Source organism: Chenopodium album, chromosome 7, assembly GCF_948465745.1.
Source record: "Chenopodium album chromosome 7, dcCheAlbu1.1, whole genome shotgun sequence".
NCBI classification, from domain to species: domain Eukaryota; kingdom Viridiplantae; phylum Streptophyta; class Magnoliopsida; order Caryophyllales; family Amaranthaceae; genus Chenopodium; species Chenopodium album.
This window is the reverse complement of record NC_137840.1, coordinates 7,884,551-7,908,598: the sequence shown is the minus strand read 5'-3', so window position 1 is coordinate 7,908,598 and position 24,048 is coordinate 7,884,551. Positions and strand designations below refer to the sequence as shown.

The window sequence follows — 24,048 nt, the reverse complement described above, 5'->3', positions numbered from 1 at the left end:
ACTCCGTCGCCCAAATAGACGTGAGTGCTCCTTTGATTTAATTGCCCGCTTGTGTTGCTTTGTGCTCACAAGCCCCTTTTTCACTCAAGGCTAGCATTCTTGTCGCCAAAAGGCTGGAGCGCGCCGTACATTCCGGGGTCCAAACTTCCAGAGACAGTTGGTCACTCTCCAACATGAAGATCAAGCCACCACAAGAGGGGTGCCTATCCAAGAAGAGGCAAGAGGTATGGGCACAAATCTACAATGCTAGACTAAGACCCGGAATGCCACTTCGATCTCACATGTTTCGAATGACAAGGATATTCTTTCACTTGGCGCTCATTGGCAAGCTGATGGAGGATGAGCAAGATGCTCACATGCTATTAACTTCTCTACACTCGAGCTATATCGCATTAAAGATGCGGCTAACTGCCAATCGTGAAAAACTCTCTTTGATGGATGTCTTAAATGAGCTTCAATGGGCCGACATTTGCGGAAATGATAGAATCAAGCTTGATCTAAAGGCAAAGAAGAAGGAGTTCAAAAACAAGGAAAGGATGCGATGCTTTATTGTAGTCGGCGAGGCTACTACATGAGAGAGTGCAGCGTGTATCTGGAAGATGAGGCAAAGGGAAGAGAAATCTCCCCCTCATGTATCTTCTTTATAAACCACACTTGAATACAAGAAATTCATAAGGTATTAGATACCAACAATTGAAAGTGTAAGAGACCATCTCACTATGTGGCCGAACGATACCTTAGACAAAGATTGGAGAGACCAGTGAATTTGGGTTAGGGCGCCTTTGGATACGGATCACCCAAAATTCTTTGGCGTTTCCCGATATTTAAGGAAACCTGATCCGACGATGGAACACCTAGGCCATGAAGAGAAATCCTGGGGGAACGGGCCGATTGTTCTATATGTCCGAAACTTGGCTGCCCTACTTCCATTATGTCTTCCAAGAGCACATGATTGCCGTTGTTTGCCTCAGCCAAAAGTACTAAGGGGGTAAAAAGCTTCGACGAGGGCCGAGGACCTTATTTTTTCTATTTTTCTTTATTACCCGCATTCTCAACGTCTGTCTTTACTATGCTGATTGCTTGATTTCTGTTTTCTAGAGTTGGTTTCGACTATGAGCGGTTAGGTATTGACGTCAGTCAGATTGTGACGAACGACAAACTCGAGATCACCAAGGCCGAAGATCGTCCCCTCTTCTTTCACTCAAATAGGTTCACAATAGTCAATGCTACTGAATATTTGGCGTAGAGGCCTTGGTGGGATAAGCAAGATCATTTCTTTCGCCTCAGTCCTGAAAAGGAAGCTTTCGCTGCTATTGTTGCTGAAGTTTTTATGGTAGCTGATTCTACTGAAGATGAGCGTCTGCTGTTGAGCCAGCTCAACAGAAGACGAGGCTGCTGAAAACGAGCATCTGTTGAAGACCTCGGTAAGTCTCGCAAACTCTTGCCTTAATCCCCCCTATTTTTGCTCATGTTGCCTTCTGCCCCCTGTCTTAATCTGCTGCAGGACAAAGAAGAAGGGAAAAGAGTTGATTCCGATGAGGAGTCTTCAGGAAATAAAGGGCTCATGTTGCGCCGAAAAAAGAGCAGTGTTATCAATCCCGGCTAGTTCATGGATGCCCCTCCTCTACCTAAGATACCTCGTATTGAGGAAAACAATCTTGAAGATCAGCAAAAGCAAATTCCTCCCACTTCTAAGGCGCCTGTCGAAGAAGGTGAAGCTGAGAAAACTCCTCCCCCCCCCCCTCTAAGAAACATGTAGAGGAGGAAGTAATGCAACCAAGTCCCCCTCCTGAGCGACCTGCCGAGGGTCAAGAGGAAGTAGAAAGAGTGTTATCCCCTTGGCATGTTGCCGATTCATTTACCGCTGAGATTCAGCGTGAAGCTGAGAAGCTGAATTCTTCTGCCGAGGGGGGTAGAAAGGATGGTGAAGTGGAGATATTGGATGAAATCCCACAAGTTTTTGCCGACAAGGACTTCAGGGAAGGTGAAGAGGAGAGGAAGGCTGCGAAGAGATAGAAGCAGCAGAACAATGTGCCTTCTTCTTCGGCATCTAACTCCTTCGGGACTTTCCATTCCTATGAAATGGGTTTGGCTCCGTCCCTCTGTCTCAGCACGCTAGAGTCAATTTTTATGAATCGCCTTTGCTTATTTCGGCGACCCTGCCAACGTGTCTGAGTTGGAAAGGGTAAGGTACTAGACTGCTGGAGCCGCTACTGGTGCTCCAGAGGATTCTGATAGGGTGCCTAACCTTTCCTCGATAACCACAGGTTGCTGATGCAGGTACCTTTCCCGATCTTAAGCTTTCTAACATAAGTTTTTCTTCTTTCTCTTTTTTTTACCCCTGTTGACTTCTGTCTTCTGCTCTGCAGATGACTCAGAACCATTTCGTGGCAGTGGCTATGCACGACAAGCTGGTGGGAAAGCTCGAGGAGGCTAAATGCAAGAGGGTCGAGAAGGAAGCTGCTGATGCCGAGGGAGAGTGCAAAAAGATGGCTGATGCGTTCAACACCTTCCGCCATGATATGGAGCAACATGTCTTTCCCACTATTGACCAGGGCGAGGCTTTGATCAAAGAGTATGTGGCTGTAGACATGCCTGGCTTCCGAGCTCGGATTGAGCAAAACTAAGGATGAGGTCAAGGCCTAGGTGTACTCGCGAGGCCGAGTTCAAGAGGAAGGAGCAAGAGCAGATTGCCGAAACTCAGCGCTTCCAGAATGAGCTAAAGGCTAGAGATGCCAAAATTGCTGATGTCGAGGTCACAGTTGAAGCCAAAGATAAGAAGTTGCAAGAGTTGAATACTCAACTAGACCACAAGAAGACCAAGGTGTCTCAGGTTCAGACTGAGTTGTCAATTGTCAGGAATAAAGTGCAGAACCAAGGTGCAGCAGCTGTGAATGTTCAAGTTGACCTGGACGAGGCTAAGAAGCTACTACAAATTCATATCTACACTCAAGAACAATATAATCAGGGGTATGACATTGGGTATAAGGCGGCTCGGCAGCTCGCTTTTCATCTTCACCCCGAGATCGATTGGGACACATTTGAGGAATGGTCATTAACTGAGAACGACTATCACCTGACCACAGCTCATCCTGCTGAGAGTGAATTCATGGCTCACTGGAATGCGAAGGTAGCTAAGGCCATTACTGAAGATGAAGAAGAAGAGAGGCTCTTTGCTGAAGCCAAAAAGAAAGAAGCTTAAAAAGCTCTATCTCAAACTGCCTCGTCTTCAGCTGGTGCTGAGGATCCTAGCTCCGCTCAGCCAGATCTTGCTGAGGCAAAGGGACTAGGGCAATCGTCTTCAGAATCTTGCGGGTCAATTTGTGCTTAACTGGATACCTGCCACATCTGTTTTTGCCTTAAGTTTATTTTGCTTCAGCTTGCCTTGATTGTACAAACTCTGATTTATTTTTGCTTTGAGTAGTTGTACTTAGTTCGGCAGTTGTGATTTATCCGCTTATGGGTGGCTGCTGATTTAGTTTCAAATATTTGAAACATTTGATTTGATGTAGCTCGGTATCCAAGAATATTTTCTCTTTGTGATATGCACTGCTTTCTTCTTCTTTCCATTGCCTTGTTCCTGTTTTTTTTTTTTTTTTTTTTTTTTTTTTTTTTTTTTTTTTTTTGAATGTTTTGAAAAAAATTTCTAAGTATGAAACTTCAGCTTGGAATTTTTTTGAAGGTAATCCGAGTGCCCCTTGGCCCATAGAAATCTAAAATTATTGTCTTTGAATTTATAAGGTGATTATTTTTGTCATTTTGACTCAACCGAAGCTTTTGCTTGAGCCAGATTTCTGCGTAAAATTTTTTGTCGTTTTTAGGCTTTAGAGAATGTGTCCATTTAGCCTCAAATTTTTACACAGAAATTTGGCTAATTAGGTAAAAGCTTCGGTTGAGCCAAAATGACAAAATAATCACCTTAGAAATCCGAACACATTAACTTCAGATTTCTAGGGGGCAAGGGGCACTCAGATTACCTTCAGAAAATTTCCAATCCAAATTTTTATACTCAGAAAAATTTTGCAAAAATTTCAAAAAATCAGGAACAAGGCAACAAAAAGAAGAGGAAAACAAACAAAGAAAAAATATGCTCAGATACCGAGTTACATCAAATCAAATGTTTCAAACATCAGAAACTAAATCGGCAGTCGCCCACAAGCGGAAAGATCACAGCTGCCGAACTAAGTACAACTAATCAAAGAAGAAATAAATCAGAGTTTGTACAATCAATGCAAGCTGAAGCAAAATAAACTTAAGGCAAAAACAGATGCGGCAGGTATACAATTACGCACAAGTTGACCCGCAAGATTCTAAAGGCGACTGCCCGAGTCCCTATGTCTCAGCATGGCTGGCAAAGCGGAGCTAAGACCCTTGGGATCCTCAGCACCAGCCGAAGACGAGGTAGTTTGAGCTAGAACCTTTTCAGCTTCTTTCTTTTTGGCTTAGCAGGGAGCCTCTCTTCTTCTTCACCTTCTGCAATGGCATTAGCTACCTTCAGATTCCAGCGAGCCATGAATTCACACTCAGCAGGATGAGCTATGGTCAGGTGATAGTCGTTCTCAGTTAATGAACATTCCTCAACTTTGTCCTAATCGATCTTGAAAGGAATGGTGTCCTTCGAACAAGTGTATTATTCTGATGGCGGGTTCAGAATTATTAGAATGCTAATATATTCAGTAAGGTCAAGTGATCAGAATGTCTGGGTGGAGGCCGCTTCCGATCAGTAATATTAATATAATTAATATTACAGCTTAATCTTGACTGAACCCTTCGGGTCACACCCAAGCAAAATATACGAACCGACTCGACGAATTAATTCGGAAGAAATTAATTCGTCGCCCGAGTGTTAAATATTTAGACGTCGGAAATTCGAGCTTAGAGCGTCGAAACCGAGCGTCGGAAGTCGAGTCAAAAATAATAAAAAAGACGAGAAGGCAAATTAGTAATAAATCAACAATGACCAAAATACCCCTACCATCGGAATCCCGAGTGCTAGGGGATTAGCCGAGCTAGCAGCCCGCACCATGTGCGAGACATGCTAGCAAGGCGTGGCTAGCAGCCCGCACCATGTGCGAGGCATGCTAGCACAACACGGCCAGCAGCCCGCAAGCAGTGCGTGGCGTGCTGGCGTGCGCTGCTACTAGCAGCCAACACATGTGCGTGGCTAGCTAGCAGCGCCCTCGGCATCAGCAGCCCGCACTGATGTGCGTGGGCGTGCTGGGCCGAGCTGGCAGCAACTAGTAGCCCGCACGGTGCGAGGCTAGCTGGGCCGTGGGCCTAGGTCGGGTAGAAAGGGGAAGCTAGTAAGTATGCTTGCTTTTTGGTGTGGACAAGTGTCACAAGGAGAGGAAGGAGTCGGGAGCAAGTATGGTCCCCTCCTCTCCAAGTGGTCCATACTCCTCTTTACATATGACTAGGACACTTGTTGATTTATTACTTTTTTATATATTTAATTTAATTTAGCTTTAAATTAATTTGTGGAATTTCATGAATCCCACATTGATGGGATAGAAATTCCTACTCATACTTTCCTCTATAAATACCAACCTTGGGATTTGGAGTAAAGTGCTTGAGTGGGAGTTAGAAAGAGCATTCCATATTTTGGAAAAACTCTTAAACTCCATTAACACTTGGGTTTTGGTCGGACCTTGCTAACTCCAAGGTAGCGGACCTAAAAAGTCGTGTTCGTCCTTTGTGGGTGGATACCGTTGGAGGCACGGCATTTGCGATGCTCAAGGCTTTCAAGTAAGAGCCCGTTTTGAGAGGGCGAAGCTCGCTTCAAGGGTATGATTCGTTCTTCCTTTTCTTGTGTTTATTTATTTATGCTTTATGGTTTTATTAATTACGAGTGGTTCCTTGGGTCAGGGTTGTTTCCGCGGTGAGTCGGACTCACCAAACCCCAAGAGATCTCGGGGTGAAGATGAAAAGCGAGGCGCCGAGCCGCCTGGTACCCAACGTCATACCCCTAATCATATTGCTCTTGAGTGTAGATCTAAACTTGCAGTAGCTTCTTGGCCTAGTCTAGGCCAGCTTGAACCTTTGCAGCTTCTACACCTTAGTTCTACAGTTAGTTGATTCCTGACAATTGACAACTCAGTCTGAACCTAAGATACCTCGGACTTCTTGTCATCCAGTTGAGTATTCAATTCTTGCAACTTCTTATCTTTGGCTTCAGTTGTGACCTCGGCATTGGCAAGTTTGGCATCTCTAACCTTTAGCTCATTCTAGAGGCGCTAAATTTCAACAATCTGCTCTTGTTCCTTCCTCTTGAACTCGGCCTCACGAGCAGTCACCTAGGCCTGGATCTCATGCTTGATCTTCTGCTCAATCCGAGCTCGGAAGCCAGGGATATCTGCAGCCCCATACTTGTTGATCAGAGCCTCACCCTGGTCAATAGTAGGAAAGACATACTGCTCCATATCATGGCATAAGGTGTTGAACGCATCTACCATCTTTTTGCACTCTCCCTCGGCATTAGCGGTTGCCTTCTCAGCCTCGGCCTTCTTGCGTTCAGCCACCTCGAGCTTTCCCACTAGCTCGTCGTGCATAGGCACTGCCACGAAATGGTTATGAGTCATCGGTAGAGTAGAAGACAGAAGTCAACATGGGGTAAAAAAAAATAGAGAAAGAAGAAAAACTTAAGTTAGAAAGATTAAGATCGAAAAAGGTACTTGCATTAGCAGCCTCTGGTTATCGAGGAAAGGGTCAGGAACCCTATCAAAAACCTCGAGAGCACTAGTAGCGGCTTCAGCAGTCCATTATCTCACCCTTTCCAACTCAGACACGTTTGGCAAGGTCGCCGAAATAAGCAAATGCGTGAGGGCGCCACTCATCAATAGTGACTATGGCGCGTTGAGGAAGAGGGAAAAGAGGGACGGAGCCAAACCCATTCTAGAGGAATGGAAAGTCCCGAAGGAGTCAGCTGCCGAAGAAGAAGGCACATTGTTCTGCTGCTTCTATCTCTCCGCATCCTTCCTCTCCTCGTCCTTGTCGGCAAAAACTTGTGGGATCTCATCCAATATCTCCACTTCACCATCCTTGCTACCTCTCTCGGCAAAAGAATTCAGCTTCTCAACTTCACGCTGGATCTCAACAGTAAACGAATCGGTAGCATGCCGAGGGGATATCACTCTTTCTACTTTCTCCTGACCTTCGACAGGTCGATCAGGAGGGGGAGTTGGTTACATTAATTCCTCTATATGTTTCCCAGAGGGGGGGGGGGGTGGAGGAGTTTTCTTAGCTTCACCTCCTTCGACAGGGACCTTAGGAGTGGGAGGAATTTCCTTTAGCTGATCTTCAGGATTGTTTTCCTCAATCAGAGGTATCTTTGGTAGAGGAGGGGCATCCACGAACTGGCCGAGATTAATAACCGCTCTTTTTCAGTGCAACATCAACCCTTCGTTGCCTGAAGACTCCTCCTCATCAAAATCTCCTATGTTCTTTTCTTCTTCGTCCTGCAGCAGAAGAAGATAGAGAGCAAAAGGCAACATGAGCAAAAAAAAAGGAGGGGGGGCTAAGGCAAGATTTTGGGAGACTCACCGAGTACATCAACAGACGCTCGTATTTAGCAGCCTCATCTTCTTATGTCTCAGCAGAAAACTAGGTCCCCGCCCCGCGCTCTAAAGCCTCAGCTACCGCAAAAACTTCAGCAGCGACGACTTCCTCTTCAGGACTGAGGCAAAAGAAAAGATCTTGCTTACCCCACCAAGGCCTCTGCGCCAAATATTCAACAGCACTAACTATCGTGAATCTCTTTTAGTGCAAGGAGAGGGGACGATCTTCGGCCATGGTGATCTCGGGCTTGTTGTTTGTCACAATCCGACTAACGTCAACACCTAGTCGATCATAGTCGACACCAGTGCCCTCATGCAGCTTTGGAAGATAGAAATCAGGCAAATCATCATAGCAAAGACAAACACTGAGAATGCGGGCAATAAATAAAAATAGAAAAAATAAAGTACTCGGCCCCATCAGAAGCTTCTTACCGCCTTGGTACTTTTGACTGAGGACAACAATAGTAAAGCATGCGCTCTTGGAAGACATAATGGAAGCAGGTCAGCCAAGTTTTGGGCATATTGAACAATTGGCCCATTCCTCCAAGATTCCTCTTCTTGCCTAAGAGGGTCATTTGAATGTAATTAAGATATTTGGCTGCACCATCTTTAGGGCCCAAGTCTTCCATCGACGGATCAGGTTACCTTAAGTATCGGGAAAAGCCAAAGTTTGAGTGGTTCGCATCCAAAGGCGCCCTAACCCAAATCCACTAGCCTCTCCAATCTTTGTTTAAGGTATCGTTCGACCACAAAGTGAGATGGTCCCTTACACTTTCAATTCGCCACCACCCAGGACTGTGATCACCATGATCGCTCTTGAGGTTCGACACGAGCTTGTGTAGCTTGCGAAAACAGTGGATGCTCGGCTTAAGGTCGTATAAAAGACACACCTAGAGATAAGTCATGACTCGTCGGATGCTAACGGGGTCAATTGGCACATGGGAATGCGGTACTTGTTCAGCACCCCTACCACAAAGGGATGCAAGGGAAACCGAAGCCCGTATGGAAGCTGCCGAGTATACACTCCCACTAGAGCTGTTCATGGACGGGTCAACCCGCCCAACCTGGCCTGCAAAACAAGCGGGCTTGGACAACCATTTTGAAAAAAATAGAAAATTTGGGCGGGCTAGGCCCGGCCTGTTAATATAAATGGGCGGACACGGACAAGACAGTATGTACCGTGGGCTAGCCCGCCCGGCCCGTTTATTTCAAAAAGTAATAGTTTAATGATTTTTTAGTTAGTTGATTAAGTAGTATATTTTAGAAAATAAATACAAAGAGACTATATTGGACTCTAACCTATTATTAGCTACAACTATTTATTTCAATTTTATATTTAATCATTATACTTGTATTAAATAAGTTCATTCTTTCCTTTTTTTCACTAACATATGTCACAAGTTAAATATGTTTTTTTCTAGTATTATTAGTGATCAAGAAATTTTTAAGACAACTAAACCGAAATAATATTAACATATGTAAATGATAAAAAAAATAATAATAATTAGTGTTAGATATATGTAAAAACAAATATTTTAGGCCCGTGAGCCTGCGGGCAAGCCCGACCCGTTAATAGAGCGGGCTTGGACAATTTATCAAGCCCGCATAAAAGGGCTCGGGTTAGCTACAATTAGCCCGTTGGACAAAAAATGAAGTATAGGCCTGGCTCGTTTCCCGTCCAAGCCCGCAAACGATCACCTCTAACTCCCACATAACCAGGGGGGTACGATGAATCATATCCTTCATAGTGGGCATTTGGCACCAATACCCATCCTCTTCCATACCATAGAAGATTTCGATTTGCTCAGCGAAGCAATAGTCAGAGTCGTTCTTCACCCACCAGTCGTAAGGCTTGGATGTCATCAGCCCGTAGTTCTGATGCACATTATCCCATTCTTCACCTCTAGGGGGTAACTCCCAAGGCCTTGGAGCTAAATGTTCGGTCTGACCGGAAATGCTAGCCTCCCTCATTCCTTGAGGAGGCATCGAAGAAAGCGGCATCACTCTAATTCCTACACCCGCAGGAGCCGCCGCCCTATCACTAAAGTGAGGGCTTCGCCCGCGCAGAGGGGGTATTTTTCAGCGAACTTGCGCGATGTCGCTCGGGTCGAGGAACTTCCTCATCAACCCTTTCTACTTCCCTCGGTCGTCGTCTCCAATCTCGAGCTATAGTTCAATCGAGCGGAAATTTGAGGAAGTCGAGAAAAAGAAGGGTACTCTAAAAATCAAAGAAAATCGAAGAAATTTCGAGGAAAATAACTTTTACCAGAAGCTGAATCCGTCGATTCTACAAGTTCGGAGCAACGGATTTATGTTTCGAAAGCTTAATCTCAGTCAATGAGTAAATCGGAAGCGCTAAGATTCGCTGTGGAGTTTTACGGGAGTTCGAATGTGTTTCGCAAAGAAATGAGGAGAGAGATTGGGCCGGTCGGCTTAAATATTTCCTAATATGGGAATTCTGGGAGTCTGTGCCATTAAAACACCCCCCCCCCCCACTAACTCACTCCAAAGAGTCGTTAAACACCCTTTACTCAGTTAAACTTCCCACTAAACCTTTCAACCTCCCTAATAACTCTCCAAACACCGGTTATTCACTAATAACTGTCAAATTTAAATTCTTTAATTAAGTCATTTACTTCCCACTATTTTGTAAAGTCAAAACTCGACCCGTCATGCTTCCAAATTAAGTTTGGGGGCAAATTGTTTGGGTCCAATTTACTTCAATTGGGCCAGCCCATAAATGATTCAATTACAAAATTAAATGTCAAGGTTCAACTCTCCAATCCATGCCAAGTCAAGTCAACGATCCGGTTAATGTGGCAGCCCACCTGATTTAAGGCTCATTCTCCTTATTATGTCAACTTGTCAAGGTATAAAAGTCATCAATCTCTCTCTCTTTACATTCATTCACTTTAAGCCTCAAGCAATTAATACTCTTGCATTGCTTTCTCTCTCTAAACACCGTACTGACTTAGGCATCGGAGGGGTCTTCCTCGGCACAACCTCCAAGGCCAGTACAATTTACGTGTGTTTGCTCTGCAGGAAATCCTCCCCTTTAACTCTCTGGCGTAAGGTGAGCTGGGCCGAGGGTTTCCTGCACAACAAGCACACGTAAACTGGCCTCGGGGGTGGTGCCGAAGAAGGCCCCTCCGATGCCTAAGTCAATACAGTGTTTTAGATAGACAGAGTTATGCAAAAGTATTAATTGTTTAAGGCTTGAATTGAATGAGTGTACAGAGAAAGGATTGATTGTTTTTATACCTTGACATAGTAGGAGGAATGGGCCACGAGCCAAGTGGGCTTGCCACATTGACTTGACATGGATTGGAAGGCTGAACATTGACCTTGGGCTTATAATTGAATCATTTATGGACTGTCATATATGCTAGGCGACGAGACAACGACACTTGGCATTCTAACTTTTCGCCAAGTGTCGCGCCACATTGGATAAATTTAAATAAACTTTATAAGATAAATAAGTTAGTTTATAATTCTATTTTGATATAATTTTAGGATAAAATTGTTAGTTTAGAGTTTTATTTTCAATAAAATTCCAATATTTCAAAGGTACAAATTGAATTATAATTCTGTTTAAAAAATTTTGATAAAAAATAGCAAATCGTCACAAAAGCACATCAATTCCTAACTAATTTTGTATCAATGAAGTATAGATTAAAATTCGACATATAGATTAAAATTTATTTTCAATAAACAACCCGGGCATCGTACGATATATATATATATATATCGATATATATATATATATATATATATATATATATATATATATATATATATATATATATACCACGGGGCAAACGGGGATATATAGAGTACTTGGCGTTTCCTTAATAGAAGAGTATACTAATGCAAAACCTAAAAATAATGTCCGAATAAAGGTAACGACTTCAAGGGTAAGCAAATCACAGTTCATCCAACACACTAAAATTAACAACTTCAAGAGTAAGCAAAACACAGTACTGTAGTTGACTTTAATACGACTTGTAGTCAATTAAAGTCATTTTTATAGTAAAAGTTATTCCCTTTTTTTTCAGCCTTCATTGCAATTTCCCACAACCTTTCTGGCTCTCCTTTCCTTAATTTAAACCAAAAGGAGCTCTATTTAAGCATCCACTCACACTCATAATTCCTCAACCAATTCTCTATATTCTTCCTCTCACATTTTCCTTATTGAATTTCCTCCTCAAAAGTTAAAAAATGGAAGAGACCAAAACACTTACAGTAATCAATTCTGATGAGCATCCCCTGCAAACCAAGTACCCACCACTAATCTCCTCCTACAACAGCCAAATACGACCACTCCTCGACGCCATTGATGACCTCCGTCACCTTAATATTATGAAAGAGGGTATCCAACTACCCACCATTGTTGTTGTGGGTGATCAATCCTCCGGAAAATCAAGTGTACTCGAGTCACTTGCTGGCATTAACCTCCCACGAGGTCAAGGTATTTGCACTAGGGTGCCTTTGATCATGCGCCTTCAGCATCACCCCAGTCCTACTCCAAACCTGTGTCTGGAGTACCTCAACAAGTCTGTTGACACGGATGAGCAAAACGTGGCAGAATCCATTGAATCTGCCACGTGGGAGATTGCTGGCTCTGGGAAGGGAATCTCTCACACCCCATTGACTCTTGTAGTCAAGAAGAATGGTGTGCCTGACCTTACTATGGTTGATCTCCCTGGTATTACCCGGGTGGCCGTGCAAGGTCAGCCGGAAAACATATATGAGCAGATACATGATATCATAATGGAGTATATTACTCCAGAGGAGAGCATAATTCTGAACGTGCTTTCAGCTGCCGTTGATTTCTCTACTTGTGAGTCCATTCGGATGTCACAGAAGGTGGACAAGTCAGGAGAGAGAACTCTGGCAGTCGTAACCAAGGCAGATAAAGCACCCGAGGGGCTTCTTGAGAAGGTCACCACTGATGACGTGCGAATCGGATTGGGTTATGTCTGTGTGAGGAATAGAATTGGTGATGAGACTTACATAGAAGCTAGAGCAGAGGAAGTTTCCCTGTTTCAGTCTCATCCCCAGCTTTCGAGGATCGAAAAATCGATGGTGGGGGTTCCAGTGCTTGCTGAGAAACTCACAGCAATCCAGGCAACTAGCATCGCAAGGTGCTTGCCACGGATTGTGAAGCAGATCAATGACAAGCTAAACTCTAGCATTACTGAGCTTAATAAGCTCCCTAGCTCTCTCTCCTCTCCTGCAGAAGCAATGACCGCGTTCATGAAGATACTGGGGTCATCTAAGGAGTCTCTCAGGAAAATCCTTGTCAGAGGAGAGTATGAAGAGTATCCTGATGACAGAGAAATGCACTGCACAGCTCGTCTTGCAGAATTCCTCAACGACTTCTCCTGTAAACTAATGGACAAAGAAAGGGTTGACAATGATGATGAGGATGAAGATTTTTTGGTGGAAGAGATTCGAGTGCTTGAGGAGGCGAAAGGGATCGGGCTCCCCAACTTTGTCCCTCGTGCAGCTTTCCTCAACATTATGCAAAACAAGATCAACCAGATATCAGTAATACCAGAAGATTTTGCTTGCAAAGTTTGGGATTATGTCGAGAAGATTGTCCTCTCTGTTCTAGGACAACACTCTGAGAATTACCCCCAGCTAGCATCCTCAACAAGGAGAGCTGCTCAGAACATGATTCTGAAAATGAAGGGACAATCATTGAGTAGAGTGAAAGAGATAATAGAGATGGAAAAAGTTGCTGATTATACTTGCAATCCAGAGTACATGGTGAAGTGTAACAATCTTATGGAAAACCTAGCCGAATTCACTAAAACTGTGAATGATACAAGGAAAAGGAGTATGGAAATCGAAGGCATGGGGGAAGTGGCAGTTCATCATTTGCAAAAGTTTGAAAACATTCTGCAGCCAGCCTTTGAAATGAAAATGAGGGTTACAGCTTATTGGCAAATTGTACTAAGGAGATTGGTGGATTTTATGGCACTGCATTTGCTACTGAGTATTCATAATCTGGTGGATAAAGAGCTCGAAAATGAAATTATTGGTGAGCTGATGGGTAGTCCAGGTTATGGTAGCGGCATTGAGAGGTTTCTGGAAGAGTCACCAGCTGTTGCCGGAAAAAGAGAGAAGCTAAGCAAGAGTGTTGAGTTGCTCAAGAAATCTAAGGACAAGGTCGCTAATATTATGGACAGGATTGCTGTTACTACTAGTAGCTAAGTGAATCCAAGTCCAATGTCATAGATTTTTAAATTGCGTCAAGTCCTATGTCAGTCTGCTAATTTGTAAGCCCTCCTGTTATTTTTAGGCTTTATTTTGGTGTATGAATGATCTGGTATTGCATCTAAACCTTAAAACAATATGAAGTGATAATAAACAAATCCCGATGTTTAATAAATATGGTGTCTGATATCTGTAATGAAATCCATGTTTTTGACATGCAAGCATGTTTCCCCATACTTTTGATTATAGAAGGTTTAGTTAAGACTGTAGAGTAAAAACATGACTTCATATGATCATATCCAATATCTATTTAAACTTGAAGCATAGGGAAGTTAAATAGCATGATTATTACAGTTGGTCTGGTAAGTTTTTTCAAATAGCTCTTCGCTTTATTCAAGAAGAAAGCAGCCGGGTAATGCATCTCAGCCAACAAGAAAATGAGACCTCACAGTCCCTGCGCACAAGATTGTAGGACATCTCAGAAGCAAATTAAGAAATTAAAAGTCTCAAAATCCTGAGACAACAGCCTAAGAATTAGGTCTTAAAGAAGTTAAATGGTTAATGCCTTACCAAAACACGCTTCTTGAAGGCAGAGGTGAGTTCATTGATATCCCATTTGCTTTGTTTGTAGGCGTCCAATTTGTTCAGTTCCTGTATGTATGTTTCAGCATTAGAACTAAAGAAATAAATTCCACATTTGCAAGCTCACCCGATTAGCATGTTGCTACCTCATTATCATGAAGTGTAACAAGGATCATACCTCAATCCATGTGCTTAACTTAGGCCTCCCAGATGTAATATCATAGTTCTTCAACTCTAACAACAGTGGCTGGAACCTTTCTACAAAGGGAGCAACGGCAATATCCACCTGAAATGAAATTTGGTTTGTATTAATAGTTTGATCCTTACCGAATACAGAGTAGCACTTTGAGACACTGAAGTATTTAAAAGCAGGTAATGTGATCTGTTCCTGTAGCACTGTAAGCTACTACTTCCTCAGTCCAATTATTATGCTGTATTATACAAACTAATAATATTGCAGCTTAATCGATGCATTTATGTCATCCTGGGGGAATGAAGCTCAATGAAAATGATGCTATGGAAATACTAAAGAGAAGACACTCTAACGAACAATGCTAAATTTAGGTCTTGCGATTTTAGGCTGTGGACATGGGAACTTCAAGTTTTATGGAGAAAATACATTTGTTCAGTTAGCTCACATTTATTGAGCTTCAACTTCATTGTGTTTTCATATTAAACTTACAAATGGAAACTTAGTTCAAATTCACTAACCAAAGAAAGGGCATAGTCAAATTGCGGCACATTCAACAAAAATGAAATTACGATAAAGCTATTGTTGAATGCAAACTAAACAGTAAACACATTCAGAATGCTAAATCAGATAGCATCATAGCATGCTACTTAAGAAAACAAAAGCATATGATAAATAATTTCGTATAATATTTAATCAACTCACTAGACCAATCAACTTGTTCTATTAGATTAATCCACAAAAACTAGCACAAAATTATGTTCAACTTGTAAGAAGTATTGTTATCTTAACTTACCGCACTAAATTGGCCCAGGAAGAATGGCCCATCATCAAATTTAGCAAGAGCCTCTTCTAATTTGTCAAGGGCAGCAACTACAAAGGTAACAAAATAAACAATTGGATTTCTTCGCATTAGGAAACATGGAGAAACTTAAAAATAAAATAAAATAAACAAAAAAAAAGGCCTTCAATCCGTACTCATTTCACTGTTAGGACCCCCTTTGAGATGAGAAAGAACAGCTCCACCAAATGTGCCAGCATAGGCCAATAACTCCTCTGCAAATTCTTTTTTAGCAGGATCCTGCGTGCATTAATTTACATGAAATCCCAATTAGAAGGTAAGCTAGGACTGGAACTTCAACAATACATGATGTGCAAAGAGGCTTGCTTACATCAGGAAAAAGCTTAGGTCCTTCAAAGTGGCTATCAAGATATTTCAGCAAATCAAGGCTCTCTCCCTTCACCTCATTGTTGTGCTCCAGAGCAGGAACCTATATTGAATAATAATGCTAAATTATCTTCTTTGATAGAAAAGAATAGTACATACATATAACGCCCTTGTCCAAAAGGCTAAGACACAAAAAATGAACACAAATTCTGCAGTTAGGAAACATGTTTAGTTTGTGACTTGGGAAAAATATACTAATCACTCTTTCTTTACCAGGGAAAATGCACCTAAGATTATTTATTTCAACTTGCTACTAATAATATTCCAGCTCCCTGGAATCCTCACTTGAAGGCTCTTTTTAAGGACTGATAAACTGCATACTATTATCTAAAACAAAATAAAACTATAAAAGCACAGAAAGCAAAAGGGAGTTAGCAATAAAGCAGGGACTCTAAAATGTTTGATCACTTTAGACTATGGTCATTCCCTTATATGCATAACCGTTGTCTTCTGTCAAAGAAAGCACTTAATAATTAAGCATAGCAGCGATTCGAGCAAGATAGTTAGCAGTATACTGCAATCTATTAAAGACTTTTGTGACTTGATCAGTGTGACGACTTACCTTAGCAGGAGGGTAAACATCCTTGTACCATGTTGGTTTATCATCTAAACTTATGGGGACCAATTGGATTTTATCCTGCAACCCCTGTAAAGTTGCAGAACATATGATACAAGAGTCAGAGAAGCAGGCCACTTAACAAATCTTCACATAGTTAAATTTGACCTTAAAAAAACAATGGAAGAAGATGGAAAGCAAACCTTGTAATTTAGGCCAATCCAGACACGCTGGGCATAAGGACATGTGTAGGCAGTGTACAACCTGATAAATTCAAGTTCGAAACATAAATTATGAAGTTCTTATCATCAAACCAAATTGGCTAAACCTTTAATTGTACAATCATCACTAGACAAAACTAGAGGTGCCTATTCAGGTGTCCGGGTCGGGTTTAGTCAGGTCGGGTTTATTTGAAACTTAAAATATTGTTTCCATGCCAATCAAAATCTAAATAGATGTTTATCGGGTCAGGTCGGGTTTTGACACCTCTGGACAAAACCTATATTGGCCTAAACTACACCGAAATCAAACTGAATTTTCTTTACCCAAATTTGACTCAACCAAGCTAAATCCAAACCAAAGGAGCATCTTTAACAAATCGATATTAAACTTATCAGGGAATAGGACTCCTAGAATTAGAGATAGAAACATCTTTATTCTGGTTTATTTTTATGATAATTGAAACCCAACTCACTCAAAAACTTAATTTCATGATTAGAGGCCTAAACTGTGATATTATATAAAAATAATAATTTATGCTTAACATGTGCGATGGAAATTAATTAATTACTTAATAATACTATGAATTAAGAATAATAAATCAAGAGCATGACAAAAATTCAGCAGAATTTCAATATCATCACCAATAAAATAATAATAAAAAACACTAACACAAAATATTTATTAAAAAAAAAAAAGCAAGAGAGAAAGAGAGAAGAAGCACCTAGTTGTTCCGTCGAAAAGAGGAGGTTGCGGTGATTTTGAATCAAGAGTTGGTGGAAGAGCAACTTTAGCGCCTCTATAAACACCATTAATTTACAAAAATTTGAATCAAAATTACAAATAAAATGTAGAAATTGCATGCAATTTAGCAGAAATGAGAAATAAGAGAATTTTCTTACGGTGCAGCCATGGCAGAAAGCTGACGAGAGGGATGACGTATGTAAGTCCTTCTAATTTTGGATGAAAAATTGGGAAGATTCAAAAAGAGGAGAGTAGAAAGAAGAATGCAGAAATGAAATAAATTTATAACCCCAACCTGTAAGCTGTGTAACGTCTAGTCGTCTACACATCATTCCAGAATTCAATTCAATTCTTTAGTAAAACCCCAAACAAAACGCATGACACATGTCACTGTACAAGATTAGTGCTAACTGCTAAGTGCTAAGTGCTAAGTGCTAAGTGCTAAGTACTTTTCTGTTTTAAAATACGGAGTAAATTTTTTCTTTTTAATACAAACCATGTTTCAATTTGACTAAATACTTACGCTCTATTTTTAAATGGAAAAATTACTTCTAATAAACCAATCTTTGTCCGGTTCTCTCAAAATACACCAACCTTTTGATTATTCCAGATTACACCAACCTTTATCCCCCATCTTCCCAAATTACACTTATGTAACAGGCAACCGACTACGGGAGTCAACACTTTTTATTTTGAGGTCTCTTGACTTTTACACGGGTCATTTCCCTCTCAAAATTTATCTCCCTCCTAAATGCCCAACCACTTGTGTCAATCACCATTAATGACTGAGCTTGCCGACCTCACTCTCCATCAAAATTTACTGCGATCCCTCCTATTTACTAAATTGCGTAGGTCTCTCTCCTCCATTTACTGCTCTGAATTGCTTCACCTACATTCGTACCTGGTGAAATCAGCGAGGATTTTTCACAGTGAGGAATTGGTGGTCCTGCAATCCAAGGTGTACGCTTGGAGGTATGTGCCCTAAAAACCTTGCCTTATTTTGGTTAATTTGATATTTACTGCTCTAAATTGTCTATTTTTGGTTTGTTAATGTGTAATTTAATTGAATTTGATTTTTGGGATTAACATGTGTAGTTGAATTGTTTACTGCATGTTTTCCTTTTTTTTTTTTTTTTTTTTTTTTTTTTTTTTTTTTTTTTTTTTGTATGTTGATGTAATTAAATTGGTGAAATGTGAAATTGAAAGTTGATTTTGTATGTTATTTGGCTGAAATTTGTTTGCTTTATTGTTGGAAATGGGTAAATGGAAGACCCTTTTGCTGCTATTACTCTGAAATATTGGTATGGTGGGACTTTTAAATCTGTTGCAAATGGGGAGTTGGTTTATTTGGGTGGGAAAGGGAGGACATTTAACATTGACCCTGATATGTTGTGTTGGTGGTGGTTAGAGGATTTTGCAAAGCAGTGTGATGGTGTTGGGAACATAGAGTTTCTGTATTACTTAGTTCTTGGTCATAGTTTGGTGAATGGTTTGAGGAAGGTTTATTCAGATCTTGAGGTGTTGGAGTTACAAAATTATGTAAGCAATATAGGTGTATTGAAGTGTATGTGTGTGGTGGCCTGGTGTTGAAATTTCAAACTTATATCCCTCTAACCAACCAATTCAACAAACATATTGTCAACCTTTGGAAAGTGAAGTTCTACCTAAGAAACTTCAAATAAAGAGGGCCCCACATAATACTTTATTAAAAACACATGCATCCAACAAGAAAAATGCTTCTGCATCTGAAGGTGTGACTGGTACTTCTTCAACAGTCACACAACAACAAAACACAACCCATCCTAGCCCTAAAAGGAAACCAAAGCAGAAAAAAAACCATAAAAGTACCCACTTCACCTCTAGATCCAACCTCCCAAGACCTTGTTCCTTTCACTTCCTTTAACTCTGAAATTTTCCCTATTCCAAATCTAGATCACACAAATCCACATATTCAAACTGAAGAGGATGATTTGTGGCTGGATAATAGACCAGAGAGTCCATTGGACTGAAATACACTGTTAAACTACAGTGACAGTGGTGAGGAGTCAGATCCACCATATTGTCCTGAAAACTGATAAGGGGAAAGGGATTGTGGTGGAGGGTGTGGAAAGGGATGATGATGAGTGGCATTTATGCCACTCTTTTATCCTTTTTCCCTAAGGATTCTCCCCTCATTTGCACTTGTTTGGCCCTTTTTCTATGCATTTTTACTTAGTTTTGCTTCCTCTTTTCTCTCTCCTTTATCTTCCCTTTTCTTAGTCTTCTCGCTTTGTTCTTATTGTGATTTTCATGCTTATGCTTTGTAGGACCATCGGGATTTTCAAGAGGAGGAAGCTAAGCTCAAGGGAAGCTGGAGGAAGCATGATTCATAAGAGGTTTGGCCGAACCTCCTGAAGGTGTGGCCGAACCTGCTCAGTGGTTCGGCCGAACGTTGAGGCAGGGGCAAGATGAAAATTGGCAGTTTTGCAGGAGTGGCCGAACCACAGGAGTTCGACCAGACCAGGATCAGGGAGGTTCGACCGAACCTACCCATGGTTCGGCCGAACCTACCCTATAGTCCGGCCGAACCTTCCCATTTGTTCGGTCGGACCTCTCCTTTTATCAGCTGGCTCTCTACGGACTATATAAGTCCCATCTTAGAACGTTTTGAAGATTAGATTAACTTAGTTTTAATTTTTCTACATTTTAGCTTAATCTAGAGAGAGAAACACTATTAGTCTTCATTGGTAGAGAGAGAAAGTGTGGTTTTCTTCATTGATGAACTTGGATTTTGAAGAAGGAGTTTTGTTCAATCCTTTGTAGACCTTCATCTTCAATTAATGAGCAATCTCTTACTCTTTCTCTTTACCTTTGTTTTTTATTTTGCTTATTTGCTTTGAATTTTCTTCTTTGCTTATTAATCATGTTGATGCTTATTGATTTGATGATTGATATTGTTTTCAATATGATTTGTGAGTAGTCACCTAGCAAAGGGTGTGGGGATGGTGTAGTTGCTAATTGTTCATGCTTATAATGTTGGGGTTATGTTAATGGTGATTAAAGTCTTTGCATGCTTGATATTCTTTGGTCTTTCTTGCAAGTGTACATTGTTAGTTGATCAAAGATGAGTCTTTACTAACAAGTAACGGAAGTTGACTTAGTTGAGATTCATTACTATCGATAATTCTTTGTTTGCACCTTCTAATATATGGTTCTAATGTGGAAACATAGAGGCTATGTTAGGAGAAACCAATTAACCCCGGAAGGCGGTTAAATTGGACCCCTTTACTTTGGTATTCATGCATGTTTAGTTTACCATTGATTTGCTACTTTGTTATTGCATGATCAAGCGTCAACTTCACCTACCCATTTCCCTTGGTGCTTAGCTATATTAATTTTAATCCATTTCATTCTTAGTTTAACCTTCTAGTTATTCACACTTCTTATTCCGAGATAGCTTAGACCCTAGGTAATGAATGCAGTGCTTAAGCATTTCTCCCTGTGGTTCGACCCCTCTATTTACCCTATACACGTATTAGGTCAGTAGAGCGTTATAAATTCATTTGATTTAGGTGTAGTCGCTCGACGACACGATTATTGCCTTGTCAAATTGGCATCGTTGCCGGGGAGACGGTTTTCATTGCTATTTCATTGCTTGTTTGAGACTATCTCATCTTTATTTTCTAGTGTTTGCTACTTTTGTTACTTGTTAGTGCTTACGTTCTTCTTAGATTTGTTGTATGAACAGAGGACGAACCCGCTCAAGATCTTTGATTCCCATCGATCCAGAGCTAGAGAGGTCTTTGTCCCTACTTCGAAGAGAAGCAAGAGCAAGGAGTAGAAATTCCCACACTCCAACGAGAGGAGTAAGAGAATTAGAAGATACTCCACCCTCTTCACCCTCAAGTGAAGAATTAGATAGCCCTAAATCATCTTCGAGTTCAGAAATCAACCCTTTCTCAACCTATAAGTTTGAGAGTAAAGAAGGTTCTAAAATGGGAGAGAATACGCCTTTGAGTCGTCTTGGGGGCCCCCGAAGCTTTTAGAGCGCAAAGTGGGATCCTAACTCCTACTACTCAAGCCAACAATTTCGAGATCAAGCCTAATTTGATTGCCTTGATTGAGAGGAAACATTTCTCGGGTGGAAAGTTTGAGAGTCCTCGTGAGCACCTAAAAGAGTTTGAGAAATATTGTGACACAATAAAGGCCAATGGAGTGACTCAAGAATATATTCGCCTCAAAATGTTTCCATTTTCGCTAATTGGGAGAGGTCTAGAATGGCTAGAGAAGGAGGTGCCCCCTAATTCTCTCACGACATGGGACCAAGTGACTACGACTTTCTTGAGGAGGTTTTATAACCATAGGAAGACCGCCGAGGCTCGGTCTTCGATTCAAGGTTTTCGCTAAAAGAGTGGTGAGTCTCTAAGTGCGGCATGGGAACGATACAAAGAGCTTCAACGTCAATGCCCACACCATGGGATACCCAAGTATCAACTCATTCACACTTTCTATGGAGGTCTCACACCTCAAGGAAGAACAAGTCTAGACGCCGCGGCTGGTGGTCCAATCATGAACAAAGGAGAGCATGAAGTGGAGTGTATTATAGAGGAGGCCGTAAAGCACTATGATGATTGGTACGAAGGAGAAAGGGATGCTACTTCTAGCAAGGGTGTTTATGCATTGGAGCAAGCCAACACAATCAATAACCTTTCTACCCAAATCTCCAAAATGACCAAGCAAATGGATGAATTGATGAAAGAAAGGTCCAACCCTCATGGTAATACCTCCCCTTCAACCAAGGGAGGCAATGGTATGGATACTTCCTCCCCCTCTTCTTACAATACAATGCCCCAAGGATGCATGTTTTGTTATAATTGTGAAACCTATGATCATGATACCTCTCATTGTGTATATGCTTGTGAAGTTCAACCCCCTTCCCATGAACATGATGGTAATATGGAAAATGTCAATGCTATGAATTTTTCTCCTAGAATGGGAAATGTAGGAAACTTGAGGCCAAACTCCAATCAAATGGGGAATTGGAATCAAGGTGGAAACCGTGGTTGGAACCAAAGTGGTGGTGGTTATGATAACCAATACCATGGTGGGGGAGGCCCTTCCAATTTCAATGGAAGAGGCTACTCTAACCAAAGGGGGTATGGTAATCAAAACCAACAACCTAATTCCCGATACCATGACCATCAAAATCAAAATTTTGGTGACCAAGGTAACATGGGAAATAATCAACAAAACAATGTTCCTAACCAAGGCACCGGAGGCAATAGGGGCCAATTTGTTTCTAACTATGCCCAAACTAATAGGCCTCCGGGTTTCCATCAACCCCAACTTCCTCCACCTCAACAACCTCTTCAACTTGAAGCCCCTCCAATAGATCCCGTGATGGCTAAATTAGATGCTCTTTTAAAAATGCGTGAGGAGGATCAAAAGAAACATGAAGAGGCCCAAAAACGAATCAATGCTCATATGAAAATGCTTGAGACCCAAATTGCTCAACTTGCATCTAATTCATCCCCTTCTTCATCTTCTTCTTCTTCTTCTTCTCACATCCCAATTCAAGGAGTCAACCCAAAACCTTTGTATGCCGTGACAACAAGGAGTGGGAGGGTAGTAGGGAGTGACCCTTTAATTGAGGAAGAACCCCAAGAAGAGGTGGAGTTAGAGAATGAGGGTGAAAAACCCAATGAGCCATTGAGTGTTGAGAAGGAAAAACATGTTGAGGTGCCCAAGGAAAAAGAAGCCACCCCCTTGTCCCTAAATCGCCAACCTAGAGAAGAGAAACTACCCTTTCCACAACGATTTGTGAGAGCTAAACTTGATGCCCAATTTGGGAAGTTTTTGGAAGTCATTAAGAATTTGCATATTTCCGTCCCTTTTGTTGATGCTATGAAGCAAATGCCCCACTATTCCAAATTTTTGAAAGATCTTTTGAGTGGGAGAAGGGAGTGTGAGACGGTGAGTTTGACCGCCAATTGTAGTGCAATTCTTTCCAACAAACTACCTACCAAATTGAAAGATCCGGGTAACTTTTCCATCCCTTGTTCAATCAATGGCATTGAATTTGATAAAGCCTTGTGTGATTTAGGAGCAAGTGTGAGTCTCATGCCCTATTCCGTCTACCAAAAGCTTAGTGTAGGAACCCTCTCTCCCACTAACATTACTCTCCAACTAGCGGACCGTTCCGTTAAGTTCCCCATGGGCAAAGTTGAGGACATTCCCCTTAAGGTAGGAAAGTTCACATTCCCCGTGGATTTCTATGTGCTAGAGATGGATGAGGATGAGAGGATTCCTATAATTTTGGGTAGGCCATTTCTAGCTACTTCTAGAGCTATCATCGATGTAAAGGAGGGGAAGATATCCTTGAAAATTGACAATGATTATATTGAGTTTGATTTAAATAATGTCATGCAACAACCCTCCTCAAGTGGTGAATGCTTTAGGGTAGATGTTCTTGATACGGTTCTTGATGAATTTTCTCGCTCCCACTTGCATGCTACTAATGATCCTCTTGAAAGTGTGTTGTTGAATGAATCAAAGATAGGTACTTACAAAGAAGACATACAATTCTATGAGGATTTGCTTGAGGAAAGCAAGAATGAGTGCAAGGGCGCGAGCATGGAAGAAGAGGCTCCTTACATTCATGACCTCTTTCAAGTTGAAGAAAGAGAAGAGAGCCCCAATGGTAAGGGAGCACCAAAGTTAGACTTGAAACCTCTACCTTTGGGCTTGAGGTATGCATTTCTTGGTCCCGATGAGT

The 24,048-nt window shown here is 41.4% G+C and overlaps 1 protein-coding gene, 1 non-coding gene and 1 pseudogene across 2 annotated transcripts; 1 reads left to right on the top strand and 2 right to left on the bottom strand.

Annotated features, from left to right (window-relative positions):
• Positions 1-11,606: 11,606 nt before the first annotated feature.
• On the top strand, positions 11,607-14,230 carry LOC145638879 (dynamin-related protein 4C pseudogene; annotated as a pseudogene).
• LOC145638880 (glutathione S-transferase L3-like) lies at positions 14,041-17,584 on the bottom strand. The gene is made up of 10 exons (XM_081689934.1): positions 17,453-17,584; positions 17,275-17,349; positions 16,535-16,595; positions 16,338-16,421; positions 15,720-15,818; positions 15,526-15,628; positions 15,344-15,420; positions 14,536-14,643; positions 14,346-14,426; positions 14,041-14,229 (listed from the first exon to the last, which is right to left on the bottom strand). The coding sequence occupies exons 1-10, from the start codon at positions 17,461-17,463 to the stop codon at positions 14,221-14,223; spliced, it is 708 nt and encodes a 235-aa protein (XP_081546060.1). The 5' UTR covers positions 17,464-17,584; the 3' UTR covers positions 14,041-14,220.
• Positions 17,585-21,648: 4,064 nt separating this feature from the next.
• On the bottom strand, positions 21,649-21,754 carry LOC145641341 (small nucleolar RNA R71). Its single transcript, XR_014115378.1, has one exon. It is a non-coding gene; the product is annotated as a small nucleolar RNA R71 (small nucleolar RNA).
• Between the last annotated feature and the right edge of the window lie 2,294 nt (positions 21,755-24,048).